We start from the raw sequence: 17,043 nt of genomic DNA on the forward strand, positions 1-17,043 counted from the left end.
GCCCTTGATGTCCCTTCATGTTGTCGCAAGTGGCAAGATTTCATTCTTTTTTATGGCTGAGTAAAATTTCACTGTATGTACACAGCACGTTTTCTTTATCCATTCACGTACAGATGGATGCTTAGGCTGCTTCCATTGTGAATAACACTGCACTAAACATGGGGTACATATGTCTCCTCCAGTTAGTGTTTCCTTCGCATGTTTGTTGTTGTCGTCACTTGGTTTCTAAGCCACTTAGCCCATTGTTTCTTGATTGGTTTAGATGGCTACCTGTCCCTGTAGGCTGTGAAGCCCTGGAGGGGATTTTGTCTTCCTTGTTTAGCTTACTCAGCTACATAATCTATGCCAAGTAAATGTATCTTAGGTTGGTTTAGTCTATAGATTAATATTTCAACTAAGGTATTTTATAGCTTAAAATTATAAAGATTATACAATCCTGAATATTAACATCTTCCACACTGTCCTAATTTTACGTAGTCTAAATAGCAGAAATCATTATCTTTACTGAAGAGCTTTTTTTGCATCATAGCTTGGTTAGCATGAATCACTTTTTTTTCTTAAATGTAATTTGTTTAATTTTAAAGTTCTGTGTCTAGAAAAGTGAAATGTTCACATTGCAAAACTAAAAATAACATACTGGAGAGATGATGCCAAAACAATTGTTTCAATCAGAAATGCTTTCTGAATCCAGAGTCTAAATGAGAACTAATTACTGAATCAGATCACAGTTACTAGGCATTCATTGTTTTAAGGCAATTAGCAACAGTACTGAGAAACCTAGGTAATGAAATATTTTTAAAGCCCTCCAGTTTTATTCAGATTTCTAATGCGTTGTGATGAGCAAATAAATGTTCCTTATATGTAAAATGCAATATGAATGATTATATCTTATAATAAGGTTTTAATGAAGGATATTATTCTCCTTCTCTTATTGAACAGATTCCCTCAAATCAGAGCCCACTGACCACAGATTGTTTTTATTTAAGATTAATTTAGAAACAAGTGCTTATATTTTGATGTATAATTTACTGAATTTGCTGAGATCAATTTACTAGGGAAGTGTTCTGTAATTTCTGTGGAGACGTACAAGATTGAATAAGCCTGTTATAGGAATTGTCGTGTTTCTGTAGAGATGATTTCTGAAGCCTGAAATACAGCTACGGGGTGAGGAAACCTCAGGAAATTACATGCAACAGTCCTGGTCGGTCTGTGTCTCACAAGGCTTAGCAATATTAATTTCAGGAGCAATTTGATTTTGCTTAATTCTTCTTTTTCTATTTAGAAACATTTTGTTTATTTCATATGTAAGACATAAGGGCTTTAATAATATAACTGATCGATGTGCCAGCATAATGTATGATTCACTTAGTAACTTAGTAATATGCTTTAGAGATCACTTAAGTTCTGGTTATAACTTGTTAAATAATTTAACACTTATTTTTTCAACAGATGTGAATTATTAAAAAGAAAAATGGCCCAACGGAGCACTGTACTTCCTTCTCTTGTCACCAAGGAAAGGTATAATATATGGAAAATATGCATCTAAGGTATACTTTTTCTTTTCACCAATCCCGTGAGGGCTGCTAGTGGGTGTGATGGCCATTAGAAATGAAGCCTTACTGCTGTTCCATTATCCAAGAATGATTTTGTTCATGAGCAAGAGCAGTATTGTTGCGTATCCTTTCCAGCTCTCAATTTATAGCATACTGTGCACCATTCTGTGACCATGAGAGCTGAAGATTTCACAGTAGCCCTGCAGCACAGGTGTTCTTTTGGGCAATGGTGAAGTATAATTCTGGAGACTTCAGGGGCTGATGTCCCTGCGAACCCTTTTAAATCAGAAGTTGCAAGTTGGGTGTCCATAAGCCAATATTGGCTCATGGAAGTACTACATTGTTTGAGCTGCACCATCTTAAATATTTTTTAGATGAGTTGTTAACATGAACAAAATCAGGTGATTTCACATACAAGTCTGGATTTCCTGGCTCTTCTTGAAATATCAGATGATCTGGAAAAATGGACCTCGCATTCCCAGATGGTCAGTCATGAGTGGAGCAGAACTTTGGGTCCCTTTAGTTGAGGGATGCCCTTTCCAGTTCTCCAAAGTCCCCACCATTCTCTATTGCATCATATGTGATGTGCTTCACTCATTTATGTCACCTGCCTGACCCTTGTAGATATTTGGGCCTGTAACCCTGCTTTAGGGAGAGGAAGAAGGAGGATATGTCAGGAGATTTTGTTCATAAGGTTCATCTTGATAACACAGCTTATATTGGGAAGACATCTCAGTGTGCCCAATTCCGCCAGCCTCTTGCTTTTGAAGGTCATGGAACCTGCTACCAGCACACTTTACTCTCTGGGTACAATTGTTTAAAGATGCTGCCTGGCTCACAAAGAAAACTCTTTGGGGCAGAAACCCTGCCTGAAACCTCTCATTTAGCTTGTCGGGATAGATGATTTGCATTTTCTTCTCTGGGAAGTCTTGAATCTGTCTTTAAACACGCCCTTTTCCCTGATTAATAACCTGGGAACATGGCTTCTTTCCACAGGCGAGTTAGAACCATGCCCCGACACAGCCAGTCCCTGACCATGGCGCCCTACTCCTCTGTGAGCCTCGTGGAGCAGCTGGAAGACAGGATCCTCTGCCACGAGAAAACAACAGCGGCCCTCGTGGAGCATGCCTTCCGAATTAAAGACGACATCGTCAACAGTTTGCAGAAAATGCAAAACAAAGGGGGAGGCGACCGCTTGGCCCGGCTTTTCTTGGAGGAGCACATCAGAAACATAACTGCCATAGTGAAGCAACTTAATCGGGATATCGAGGTAAGGTGTGTGCATCTGATGTACTGGGCTCCTTTCCACAGACTAGTTCCATGGCAGGAGGTCAGCCAGTCCAATTGCCACCTCCCAGGCGGTAATGCCTTTAGACCAAAGCTGTCTATCTTGTCTATTCTTAATTATCGCCAAGGAAACAGCTTGAACAAATATCCTAGTTAAATTTATTCCAGTATTTGATGGCATGTACTGTGAGCGTTATTTCTGTTTAATCTAAATTTGCCTTGCTGATTATTAAATCACTTTGTTTTGTTTGGCTCTGAATGGAGAGAGAGAAGAACTAGTCAAATGGTTTCAAAGCAAAAACCCTTCAAATTGTTGAAGACAGCTATTAAGGCAATTACTAGGTCAGCCTTTGCTCTTCTGATTAAATGTTTCCAGGTCATGATGATTACATAGTTTATTACTCAAACAACCTAGAGATTTGAATTGCTTTCAGACTTCTCTTTTATTGTGCTTTGTTTTTCTCTGCAATGAGCCCGATAAAAGGACAATATTGCCAATTTTTAGAATTTGTAAATTTACTGCTATTTATTGAGCAATCACAGGAATTGTTACTGAAAAGCAGTTGGGGTCTCACCTGCCATCACCTCAAAGCAAAATTCCAGAGGCACAGGTTTGGTGATAAAGGAAAGGAGTCTTTATTCAAAAGCAGTCACTTAAGCCTATCAAGTCATAGCTTTAATTACTTAAGCCTATCAGTTAAGGCTAAACTAACACCTAAGTTCTCCTTTCTTTTCTCCTGTTAGTTTCTATAGGGTTAGTATACAAACTAAAACAACATAATACACAAAAACTACACAATTCCAGAGTAATGGCGGACTTCTGCCTCAGAGCCTGTTCCCTCTAGAACACCCAAAGAACAAACCTGCCACCCTCTGCCAGGCCAGCCCAATGCTAGGCTGTGTCCGGAGTTCCTTCCCATACAAAATACCGTCCATTGGAAAATGCAGGCAGCTGCAGCACCGTTATCCAGCCATCCTCGAGGAAGAAGAGTCTGAGAGGGAGCTTGAGAGCAAGAGCCAGCCAGTCCAGGAGCCAGAGAGCCCAAGCCAGAGCCTGAGAGAGAGCCAACCCAGGAGCCAGAAAAGGTCGTGAGCCAAAGTGCCAGCCCTCTTTTTATTTCTCGTTTTTGGCTCATGTGTTATTTAGAAATCTGTTGTTTAATTTCCAAATGTTTGCAGGTCTTCCCAAATTTATTTCTGTTGTGGATTTCTAATTTCATGTTGGCAGAGAATATATTTTGCATATTTTTAATTTCTTTAAATTTATTTAGACTCTTGCTTTATCAGTTATCGAAATCTCCAACTCATGTAGAATTGTCTATTGCTTCTTTCAATTCTGTCAGCATTGGGGGCTCTGTTGTTAAGTGCATGAACAGGGTGGAGCAAAATTAGGTTTACAGTTGTTCATATAGAAAATAATACAATAATTAATAAGTAATAATACAAGAATAAACTGTTTTGCATACTCAACTGTTACCTACTTTTGCCCCACCCTGTACATTTATAATTGTATATATATCTTCCTGACATATTGGCGCTTTTATTATTATAAAATGTCTCTTTGTCTCTAGTACATTTTGTCTGATATTAATATAGCTACCCAGCTCTTTTATGGCTACTATTTGCATAGTTAGTTTCTTTTTTTGCTAATTTTTACTTAACTTATGTGTAAGTAAGGTCCTAGTCTACCACACGGTTGCTAACTTTCACTCTTTTTTTGAGATTCTTGCGTATTTTTAGTAAGGACTAAGATTCACTCAGAATTGAACCCTAACTGAAGTTCATTTGTCTTTCAGATTCTAAAATTTCTGGTCTATACTTCTTATGATCTTTAAAGGGCTATGTGTTTGCTGTTAAGGGGATGTAGCACATCTTTGTCTCATTGGAGACTGGTGGCATCCATTCCAATTTCTTCTGGCCACAGCAATTTGATTTCCTTTTGGGATTCATTTTTCTTTCATTGGATACAGACTGGATGGCTATTAGTCAGGGCGCCTTATCCCCTTTTTAGCTAACGAGCTTTGGAGTTCATAACTCAGGCTAGAGTGTTGAAACACTCCCATCCTAGAGCTTGAAACCGGAGCAGAGTGATCCAAGGCCTGGAAAGGACTGGGGCATCTTTGCTGCAGCAGCTGTGCCTGCGGGATACTGGCCCCTGGTTTTTGCTGCCTGGACCCTGGGAAGTGCCTTTTGTGCCTTCTCAGTCAGGATCCTCAGTGGCCTTGTTGATTGTGTGCACTCCTCCTCTGTATCCTTACAATAAATTGCATGTTCCCCCAGAGTTAGCCAGAGTCAGGTTCAATGGCGGGCAACCAAAGAGCTCTAACAACATCAGAGGGAGCATAGAAAATTTAAGAAATTGCCAGAGACAATTTACTTATTTTTGGAAGGTATGTGTCTATATTTAGAGTGCTCTTTCCAATTTTATATTTAAGTGCTAAAGCAATTTTATCCCAGAGGCTGAATCACTTGCCAACCCCAAGTTGGCCCCTTCACAAAATTAAAAAACTCCAAGTTAAACATTTCATCTTGAAAGGGGTTAGAGATAGTTTAGGAGGCTGACAGCCCTCCCACACCCAAATAAATCTAGAGAGGGAGATAGATAAAATCAAAGTGATTAGGGATAAATAATGATTCTGCTCTGGTCAGTGTGGCTCAGTTGGATCTTCGTTCCATAACCAAAGGGTTGCAGGTTTGATTCCCAGTCAGGGCACATGCGTAGGTTGGGGGTTAGATCCCCAACCCCCAGTCCAGGCACACATGCAGGAGGCAACCAATCAATGCTTCTCTCTTGCATCCATGTCTTTCTCTCTCTTTCTCTTTTCCTCTCTTCCTAAAAGCAATGAAAAAAATGTCCTCACCCTGGCTCATGGCTCAGTGGATTGAGCGCTGGCCTGTGAACCAAAAAGTCACTGGTTTGGTTCACGGTCAGGGCACATGCCTGGGTTGCAGACCAGGTCTGTGCAGGCAACACATCGATGTTTCTCTCCCTCTCTTTCTCCCTTCCTTCCCTTCTCTCTAGAAATAAATAAATAAAATCTTAAAAAACTAAAAGAAAAAAAAAAAGTCAAGTGAAGATAAAAAAATAAATAATGATTCTCACGTTTCCATCCTCTCAACCAATAGCAAAGAAGTGTGTCATAAAAAAATACAAACACCTCGATGTTTCATCTTAGAAAGTAGTGTGACCTGCCCATTCTGTCCATGCCCAGCACTTCCTGTGGGTGGTGGACAAACTAGAGACTGGAGCCAATCTATGCCGGCATTACAGACCTTGGGTAACAGCAGAGTGGAACTTACCCTTTCTACCCTTAGAAAAGCCTGGACTTGATTTTTTTCTGTCACTGTAAGAGGTGATAGTGCTTTAGCTACAACCATGGGATCTAGGGAATAATTACCCCTGTGGAAGCTACTATGTACTAATCCAACGATCAGAACTATTTTAAGTATGTAATTTCCATCTTCAGCTGAGCCGTCAATGCTGTTTGATAGTTCCTTCATTCTAGGAAGCCCTCCCTGCCAGTTCTTCCTTGTCTCAGTTCCCTTTCCTTTAATGTACTTATCACTGTTACCATAGCATTTACTGAATAGGACTGACATTGTTTCTTCATGGGTCTCTTTCCCTTGATAGATTGTGAGTTCCTCAAAAAGAAGGGGACATGTCTTACTTCTCTTTGTATCATCCAGCACAATGTAAATACCGTGAATGCTTATTAAGTGAATACATGCCCAATTCAGAGAGAGGCCAGTTGCGGATTTGCTGGTAGCTAAAAGGACTAGAAGGGACAGACCCTGAGGTCATCTATGCAACTGTGTGCCTTTGCAGATGAGGCATCAGAGACCCAGGCAAATGGAGGGACTTGTTTGAGGTCTCAAGGCCAGTAAGAGGCAGTGCTGAGTCTAAACCCAGATTATTAAATTTTAACGATATACTCTTTTCACTTTTTTGCTTTGCCTTCTGGAAGTTCTTCTAGAACCCTGAGCTTAGGTAACCAACTTCCAAGTGTGACAGGCAGTGCTATTCAGCCATTCTTTGCCTTCTGAGTATTTCTACCCCTTCAGGAAGAATTCCTTCACCCTAGGTAATGCTAGCTTTGGATCTCACCGAGTTCTTCCCTGCCCCATCATTGTTTTAATGTGAGTTCAATGAACAGCTTAGATGATTTGAGTCATTAGTGTGAGAAACTCTCACAATAAAACACTGGGACACAGGACTTGAGCAGCAAAGCGAGGCATTTATTCACGAGTCTGCAGAGTCAGGTGCACCACCAGCCAGGAGCATGTGAAAGTAGACAAAGAAAACTGGTTTTATACTAATGCAATTAGCTTCCCTTCCCCTCTCCTTCTCACCGTTTCTCCATTACTTGTTAATCTGGGTTCACAATCTAATGCAATTAACTACTTAACTCAGGGTGTGATTAACTAAAGGTAATCTAGTTATAGGTCTATCTTCAATTTATTTGCAAAGTTATCTAGCTACATCTTCCCATTTCTCTGTGTTTGATGATAACAATCTTCCTCCTTTTGATCCCAGAGATATGTGTGAGGAGCTGCAGAATGTCATTTCCTCACCCCTTTTCCATGATTCATCTGTTAATTATCTCCTACCGGTTTGAGAATCACTGACTTGCTTCTTTATCCCTAACATTAGCAAACATACCTAGAAATCCAAAGTCATCAGTTATTTAGGCTTTTGCTAATTATTTTTCTTTAAGTTGTGTTTTTTTTAAAGATGTTATTTATTTATTTTTAGAGATAGGGGAAGGGAGGGGAAAAGAGTGGGAGAGAAACATTGATTGGTTGCCTCTCATGCACGCACCAACCAGGGACAAAGCCGACAACCCAGGCATGTCTCCTGTCTGGGAATCAAATTGGCGACCTTTCACGTTATGGGATGATGCCCAACCAACTGAGCCACACCTGTCAGGGCTAATTGTGTTTTTAACATAATTTTCCTTTAATGTGTTTCTTTAAGATGACTTTTAAACAAGTTACAATGCAGTGAGTTTTAATTTCAAATCTGCTATTTTTCCATCTGAAACACATTTTATGTAATGGTCATTCTTGCCTTAACTAGACAACACCCTTCATTTACATAGAATTTTTGTGGTGAGCAATTTTACAAATGAAAAGGGGATTTCCATTGTAGAAAGGGAAACTGAGAAAAATATAACTCTGGTAAAAAATTTGCACATATGAGCATTTACTTTTATGACTGGTAATAACTATACACCATTATAATGTAACAAAAAGAAATTTGGAAGATTAGTGAACTCTGATGTGAAAAACTAATTGTATGATTTTATATATGTTATAAGCCTGAGTATGCTTACTCACACATAACCAAAATTAGGAGGTTTGATATAACATCAGAACTGCAACATTGTCTGTAGCCAAATTAAAAAAAAAAAAAAGAAATCATGGTGTAGATTAAAATCTTATTTATTGTAGAGTAAATTTTAAAAGTACTAGAAGTCTTTATTTATAAGTAATATAAAATTGGGAGGATGGGTGTTATGCAAATGTAATATTTATATATTCAAAGCAAAAAGGTGTGGTAATATTCAAACTGTATTTAAATAATGTGAAAAGTTTTTTTTGTTTTTTTTTTTTTTTTTGTCTGTAGATTCTTAATGAATTTCTTCTGAAAATTGCCTGGTTCTAAAATTATTTTTATTACTGGTTTACACATATTTTTTAGTTCACTCAGTAAAATTATACTGGGTATTTGTTTTATAAAAATCTGTCTGCAGGTGACTTTGTATTACAAAACTAAAACTTAAGCCAGTCATAACATATGAAGCTCACCCTAGGCTCCTGATAGAGCTAGTCCAATTAAGTTAATGTTAATACTACATCTTGGTAAATTTGCCTAGATAAGTCTTTCTAATTCTCTGCCATATGGCTCTGAACAGAGTTGTACACAGGAAGAAAAGAAAAATATATTGCCAAACTACTAGTCTGTGTGATCATCAAGAACTAAAACTGAGTATTAATTTTTCTGTTTTTAGCCCCTACCAGTACCTAGCTCATAGTGGGAGCTCAATAAATGTTGCATTAATCAGTGCCTCCAGGGTCCTTGGCCCTTCCAGAACCCTGTAATTATTGCCCATGTTCTATCAGCAGATTCCAATGTTAAAGCAGATGACTCTTTGTGTACTAGTACACCGTAGATGCTTGATAAATGTTTAATGTATATTGTTTAAATACATTCCCACCCATGGTCTCCATTGGCAGCTTGCCTTGTGATGTGAAGTATGTTATCAGTTATTCATTTCTCAGAAACTTTCTACAAATTATCATCATCATTATAAATTTAGAAGAGGTAATGTAGTTAACTATGTATTTTGCATGTCTGGATTATCCATACTGTTTTTGATTTAAGCTCTTATCAACCCCTGGAAGCCAGATCCTGGTAAGCAGTCAGTCCATGGCCCTTTTGTTGGTGGCAAGCTTCCCTCTCTATGCCAATTTGATGGTTTGGGAAGGGGTTGGGACTCTGTGTCCCCTTAGAGCTTTGACTGTGTCTTTGGGGAACTAGGCAGTGGGGTCTGCAACCTGGCTGGTTAGAATCTGAAGACCTACTCATGCTTTATAAGGGCCACTGGCTTGGGATGCTGGCTCTGACTTATTTGGGTTATGGGAAACTGTATCAAGCCTTCATCTAATTGATTAGATTATATGTAGTTTGTTAGTTTAATGATTTTCCAATGGGCTTTCTGAACTTAGGTGATGAGTGCAGAGCTGGGCTTTACTGATATGTCAAAGCAGAGGTGTGGACAAGGATGAACAGATGAGAACTTGTACATCTAGCAGTGTCAGGGAGGACAGAATCTTGGCTACTGGACTTCATGTATTTTATCTAAAAAGAGAATTTTGGCCTGCAGCTCAGTAGGTTAGTGATCTTGTCCCATGGGAACAGGTATATCAGCAGAGGGACTTCCATGATTGTCATCTGTATTAGTCAAGGTTTTCCAGAGAAACAGAACCAATTATGTGTGTGTGTGTGTGTGTGTGTGTGTGTGTGTGTATACGAGGTCTGTCCAGAAGATATCCAGCCATGTAATATGAAAAATAGAGACATTTATTAAAGAAGATAAAAGAAACATAGTACATAGGACAATGACACCTCAGTCCCCTTCAAAGTAGGCACCTTGGGACCTCACACAGTTTTCCCAATCGCCATCAGCTTCCCCATTGTATTTTCCTAAATCTCATTTGATGGTCGAAATCTCTGCCCTTTCAAAGGTGATTTTAGTTTTGGGAAAAGCCAGAAGTTGCAGGGCACCACATCTGGACTGTAGAGGGGCTGAATCACCTGGGTCATTTGACGTTTTGCCGAAAAACACTGCACGAGACGCAATGCATGAGTGGGGGCATTGTTGTGATGAAGCTGCCAATCATCAGTTGCCCACAGCTGTGGCCTTCTGAGTCATCCAAGTAGTTTCTGCAGAGGAATGCTCAAGCTTAATGCAAAATGTGATGCAGATTTGTTGCTCTATTCGCTCAGTCATTTTGAATGTAATGGCCACACAGTACACATGCTCACTCAGCAGCATCTACCACTCCCACTGACTAGTACAGTGAAGTCATCATTGTTCACACATGCGCATTTCAGTCCTCTCTCCTTGGCTGCCAGGTTACATCAATGTCATACAAACTGTTCTCGTTATATTAAAAATGGCTGGACTTTTTCCAGAAAGACTTTTTATATTTATACACACAGGTGTGTATATATGTATATGTATATATAATTATGTATATATGTATAAAATATTCATTATAAGGTATTGGCTCACATGATTATGGAGACTGAGAAGTCCTGCCATCTGCAAGCAGGAGACCCAGGAATAATTGTTCAAAGGCCTGAGAGCCAGAGTGCTGAGAGTGTAGATTCCAGCCCAGGTCTGAAGGCCTGAGAACCAGGAGTGCTGAGGGCGGGAGAAAATCCATGTCCCAGATCAGTCAGGCAGAAATCGAATTCCAACTTCTTCCTCTTGTTTGTTCTATTCAGACTCTATGCCTGCTCCCTTTGAGGAGGGCCCTCTACTTTACTTGTTCACTTATTCAAATGCTAATCTCTTCCAAAAACATCCTTACAGACATACTGTTTAATCAGCTATCTGAGCAAGCCATGGCTCAGCAAGTTGACTGTAATTAACCATCACAGTATCCAAAATCATTTTGTGTTAACTCTACCCACTAGACTTGGCTTGTCATGTGACTTGACTCTAGGGAGTGAAGACAGTGAATTGAATGGAATTTGAGTATTTGTTCAGTTCTATTGATAGAGTTTTTTCAGTGTATTGCAATACATGAACTAATTGGTATCAGCTCTCGTTTCCATACATTTTAGCTTATCTAAGTCCATTTTTGCAGAACTTGTCACCTCTAGGCACCAGCTAGCTACAGTCTCTGAGCCTTCAACGTAGAAAACCAAATCCTGGAATGTGGAGTTAAATTAATTGATAAGTTACTCAACCACCCATTGGGAGCCAGGCATTGTTCAAGGCACTGGGGCTATAGTAGAGACCCAGACATACAAGGCCGCTGCTCTTAGGCTTGCTATACATTCTAGCAGGTTTTACAAGAGTAAATGCTAAGTAACCAAGGTGATTTCAGCCTAAGTCAAGGGCTCTGCTAATACATGGAGAATGATTGTGTGGCTATTTTAGGAAGCATGGTGGGGATATAAGGTGATGTGAACTGAGACTAGGATGACAGAAGGGGCCAGCCAAGCCAGGGTGTTGGGGAGGAGACACACAGGGAAGAGAACATTCCAGGAAGAGGGAACTGCAGGTTTCAAGGCCATAGACAGGAAGAAGTTTGGCATGTGTGAGGAGCAGAAAGAGGACCAGTGGGACTGGGTGTCATGAGCCAGAAATAGAAATGGATCATTAGCCTTGAAGGCTATCGTGGGAAATTAGGAGTTTGGAAATGGGAAGCCATGATTTATTTTTAAGCAAAGGAATTGAATTCATTCACAATCTTGGTGCTGAGGAAGTAATCGTGGATAAAACAGATAAAATTTCTTGCCCTAGTGTTGCTTACAGACTGGTTTGTGTTTCAGAAAGCTCTAGCTACTTCATGAGAAGGGATTCTAGAGGAGCAAGAATGGAGGCAGGGAGTTGGATTGGGGGCTGCTATGGCTGTCCAGGGGTGAGGGGAGTGCAGCTTGGATTGAGGGAGTCTCCTGGGACATGGAGAGAAGTGGGTGGTTCTAGATCTGTTTTGCAGCTAGAGCTGACAGGACTTTTCCCCATGTTGGAGGTGGAAAGACTTTGTGTTTAGCTCTGGGCAAGTTCTAGGGTCCCATTGAATGTCCAGGTAAAAATGCCAAGAAGGCAATTTGATATATGTGGCTGGAACTCCAGGGTGTTTTAAGTCCCTGGGAAGATTAAAAAACCATGTAGGGAGATACTACCTTATGAGGCCCTTCCCTGCAGGAGCTGGGCCTTTCTCCAGCTAATATTAGAGTCATACTTTCATTCCTAAATCCTCTTATCTAGAAGTTGGAGAAGAAAGCTGTTTCTTTCCTGGTTGTTCCTAAGCAATGCTCACCTGCCTGGATGGGTGAGGTACCTGCGTGGATCCTTTGCATAAACAGCATGAGGTAGCGCTGTGGGGCTCACCCTGGGGATGCCATTCTCTACTGCCTTTGGGAAGGGAGCTTCTTTAAAGACAGGCCATATCTTAGAGAAAATAAATGAAGACTTAGGACATCCCTTTTTCAAGGTGGCTGGCCTCTCCTCTTTGCTGGTGTGAAATGTTACTGTAGGGGGTTAAGCCCCCCACTTACCATCCTGTAGTCTTTCCTGCTGCAGCTGAGCTCTCCGAAGGCAGGCCTGGTGCACAGCACAGAGTAGGCATGCAGAAAACAGTTTCTTGAATTGAACGGAAAATAATGGAGAGTGGATGATATACTGAGTAAACACATCATGATGATATATTGTTCCAAAATGACAAATTAGGGAACATTACTGGCTTTACAGAGGGATTGCTTTCTAAGGCTTCAATCATAGAATTCCTTTAAATAGTAAACTCTCTAATGCCTTCTATTTTCACAACTTTTCAGTAATGTGAATATTGTGTTAAGGTCAGATATAATTCTTTTTTGTATTATTCAAAGAAAGCACTTCTAATACAGTATCTTATTCATCTGAAAGTTATGTGGGTTTTTCTTACTTCTAAGCATTAAAACACACACACTTTTTTTTTCTGGTTATAAAAGTAAGGTAAGCTCACGATAGAAAAGTCAAAAAGGAGGAATTTACCATAATCCTACTTAGGGATAAACAAAATATTAATATTCTAGTATTATTTTCTATACATCTTATAAGAGCTGGAATATGCTGTATATTTTGTATCCTTTCTTTTTGCTTAATATTGTACACATTTTCCCTTGTTTTTTAAAGCCCTCCTTAACCAGTTACCAGTTGCATAATAATGTGCTGTGTAGATACCTTGTAAAATACAAGGTATTTGGATTGCACTTTAAAGGCATTTTCTTGTGTACATTTTTGTCATTTTTTCCTACTATTTCCTTTAAAATTAATTCCAAGAACTATTATTGTGGGGTCAAAGGTTATGAACATTGTGAATATATTTCGATGAGTCACACTACGGAAAAGTTGTATCAGGAGTGCATTTTCAATGTTTGAGAGACATTTTAGTATTATAAATTTAAAATATTTGCTTCTTTAAAAAAGATGAAAATGGTTTGTTTTTTCATTTTTAATTTTAAATAGACTTTATTTTTAGAGCAGTTTTAGGCTTATGGCAGACTTGAGCAGAAAGCACAGTTGCCGCATGCTCTGTCCCCATGCATGCACAGCCTCCCACAATCAACATCCACACCACAGTTGTGCGTGACAGGATATGGTTTTTATTTCCTGTTTCCTGGTTTACTAGAAAGTTTAAACTTAAAAAAAATGTTGTTTAATGATTTTTTTTTCTTCTCTGTTGTGAATTGCTGTTTATTTTCTTTGCTTAGCGGTTTTTTGATGAGAAACAACTCACATGAAATGATTGGTCAGAGCCTTTGTCATTTCTACCACTTCTAACGCATTGTTTCCCCACGAATGGTCTATGGACCATGACTTCCTGTCTGGGCCCATTCCCTGGCTTTGGTTCTCTGTGAGTGAGTCCTGCGAATGTGTGTGTTTAATAAGCCACCTCAGGATCCTTATGCACCCCAAGGCTATCTGAGAACTGCTGGTCTTAAGCCCAATGATAAACAAAGGTTTGAAGCATTACATACAAAAAAAATAAGTATTCCTTTTTATTAAGTATAACTACTGAATGTTACTGCCTATTAAAAGAGAGTGCACACCAGTGCCTTTTCGTCATGGGGAGAGTGTCGGAACCAGATTAGTCACATCTGAAGTTGTTTTGGAAGAATATATTGGGATGACTCACGTTTTGTCATTCACAGGTGATTGTAACTGGCTTGCATTCTTCTTAATAGAGTGGGTTCATTCAGAGAAAGCTGGAAACTATAGCAAATAGGTCTAGCAGTTCCAGATTTCTTTCAGTGAAATATTTTTTTTATTGTCATTGTCACTCCATCTATAGTGGCTCTACCCAGGTTTCCAACAAGGAAAACACAGAATCCTCACATGCCTAATTTCTGCTTTTCACCAGGAAGTTTGAAAACTCTAAATAGTGTATGTAAGTGTACTTTTCTGCATGTGTGTTGTATTTTAAAATAGTTAAGAAAAGTGAACACAAAAACAATTCATGCGAGCATAATTATATTGTCTAATAAGGACTTCCTGTTCATTTGCAAACTGGACTGCACATTTTCAGTATATCAGAAATCATCATATTTCTAGAATAAATAGTAATAAGTAGAGACACATGATTTACGCTAAAGAAACTCTAGATTGGTGTAGGAGGTAATGGGAAGGTGACTTACTGTGCCTTCCTTCACGGTTTCCGACTCCAGTGCCACCTTCCTGAACAGTTGGGCCAGACAGGCAGGAAGGCCTGGGGGAGCCAGCAGAGATCTACCCTGGGAGATCCTGGAAGCGAGGTCCTAGACGCTGTGGTTTAGGAGTCACGGAGGGCAGGCCAGTCTCACTGCCTTGCACCATGTGACTGAGCCAGTCTTCTCTGCTCACTGGAGGTGGAGGTGAAGGCGAGGAGGGGTTGTAGAGATGGGCTATGTGCTCACTCCCTCCAGGCTGGGAGGGCTGCAGAGGGCAGGACACCACCTGGCACCTCACCTGGACACAGGCTCACCCTGGCTGCTCTTCCAGTTCATAAGCTCCTTCCACTACACCCAGGACCACCTACTTCCTCTCATTCCAATGATCATAGAACAAAAAGAAACATCGCACCTAAGGAGGCCCAGCAGACAGAAGGAGGAAGAATAAGCACAAATAAAAGAGGAAACAGGTGGACCTTGAATGAGAAAGAATTAGGACATGATATGGATGGAATGTTTGTCTCACTCCCTAAATTCACTTGTTGAAGCCCCAGCTCCCGATACAATGGCATTTGGCAGTGGGGCCTTTAGGTGGTAATTAGGTTTAAATGATCAGGAGCATGGGTTCCCATGATGGGATTAGCGCTTTTCTAAGAAGAGAAGAGAGACCAGAGCTTTCTCTCTCTGCCATGTGAGGGCACAGCAAGAAGGCAGGTGTCTGCAAGCCAGGAAGAGGGCCCTCCTTAGAATGGGACCATCCCTGCATCCTGACTCAGACTTTGCAACCTTCAGAACTATGAGAAATGCGTGTGGTTGTTTATAACCCACTCAGTCCGGTATTTTGTAAAGCAGCCCCAGCTGTCTTAGACAAGGCACTTAAGGACACCCGGTATGGCATTGAATTTCTTCTGTAAACTTAAATCTTTAAGTCAGTAGATGAAGTAGAAACAAGAATAGTTACTTTTAAGAATTGAATTAGCCCTGGTTGGTGTGGCTCAGTGGATTGAGTGCCCACCTATGAACTGAAAAGTCACCGGTTCAATTCCCAGCCAGGGCGCATGCCTGGGTTGCAGACCAGGTTCCCTGTTGGGGGTGTGTGAAAAGCAACCAATCTGTGTTTCTCTCGCACATTGATGTTTCTCTTCCTCTTTTTCTCCTTTCCTTCCCCTCTCTCTAAAAATAAATAAAATCTTAAAAAAAAAAAAAAGAAAAGAATTGAATTAGTTGTCCATGAGACAAACTAGAAAATAAATGGTTGTAACACCAGAGCCAAATACAGAAAAAGAGGAGACATGAGGGAAAAGATACAAAACTTGATCGAGGACACCCAGCATAGGAATAACAGGAGCTCCAGAAGGAGACAAAGAAACAGATGGAGAAGAAAAAATAGTAACATAGAAGAGAATTTACCTGAGTTGAAAAAAATATCTGAGACTATAGATTGAAACGCTCACTGATATCCAGGTAGAATTGATCTTTTTTTTTTTAAAGAGAGAGAAAGAGAGCCACAATTAGGTACATTCTGACAAATGATCGCTGTATCATTTCATGTAACTGGATATTGAGATACGCTTGGGACTGAGTAACAAATGCTAAAAAATTATTGAAGGAAAAGTACCACTCTACAGGAAAAATCTTAATTATAGTCCAACTGTAAGTATCAAGTTATTTTAGCAAAACCTAGTAGGGTGGGGGAAGGGCAAGAGGGGAGAAAAATAAAATCCTTCCAAGTAAGTCCCATGGGGCAGTAGGGCGAAAGCGGCTGAGGGAGGGTGGACCCGAAGATGTGCTGAGTGTCTCAGGCTGAGGAGAGGGGGCGCCCTACAAGAACAGAGCCCGGAGTAGACATGTATGGGGTTATGAGTGTTACAGAAAGGAAGGCAACCAGTCATGGAATAGCAGCGCCCAGGCACATTTTCCAGCTTGCAAGGGAGGAAAGGCAATCAATGGTAATCTGCTCAAACCAGCCAAAGTAGGGAAAAGGAGAAAGGAAACAAGAACAACTAAAAACAACATAAACTGTAAATATAAAGTGAGGTGAAGGGACAAATGAAAACAAACAAAGCAGCCTAGTGTCATGATTGAGAGCACAGTCCTGGTTCAAATCCCAGCTCTATCACTTTTGGACTGGTTTTGGTCAAGTCACTTAGCTGCTTAGGGATTTCACCACCCGGGAAATGGGGATGATAATAGGACCTCCTTCATAGGGTGTTATGAGGATTAAATGAGTTAACATACCTAAAGCACTTAAAACAGTGTCTGGTGTACAATTAG

The 17,043-nt window shown here is 40.2% G+C and overlaps 1 protein-coding gene across 2 annotated transcripts in view; it reads left to right on the forward strand.

Moving 5' to 3' along the window:
* The window catches only part of FAM81A (family with sequence similarity 81 member A), a 70,714-nt gene that overhangs the window by 21,984 nt on the left and 31,687 nt on the right, over nucleotides 1-17,043 (forward strand). Inside the window, exons 2-3 of one of the 2 annotated variants that reach the window (XM_090272014.1) lie at nucleotides 1,450-1,518; nucleotides 2,550-2,823. In XM_090272014.1, coding sequence (XP_090128140.1) covers nucleotides 1,472-1,518; nucleotides 2,550-2,823 — 321 coding nt within the window. In that variant the 5' untranslated portion in view covers nucleotides 1,450-1,471. Of the gene's footprint in view, nucleotides 1-1,449; nucleotides 1,548-2,549; nucleotides 2,824-17,043 lie in introns of those variants that run through there. The other variant, XM_090272015.1, reaches the window with a different exon arrangement.

Source organism: Furipterus horrens, unplaced genomic scaffold, assembly GCF_987537825.1.
Source record: "Furipterus horrens unplaced genomic scaffold, mFurHor1.1.pri manual_scaffold_3, whole genome shotgun sequence".
In the NCBI taxonomy this organism is placed as follows: Eukaryota; Metazoa; Chordata; class Mammalia; order Chiroptera; family Furipteridae; genus Furipterus; species Furipterus horrens.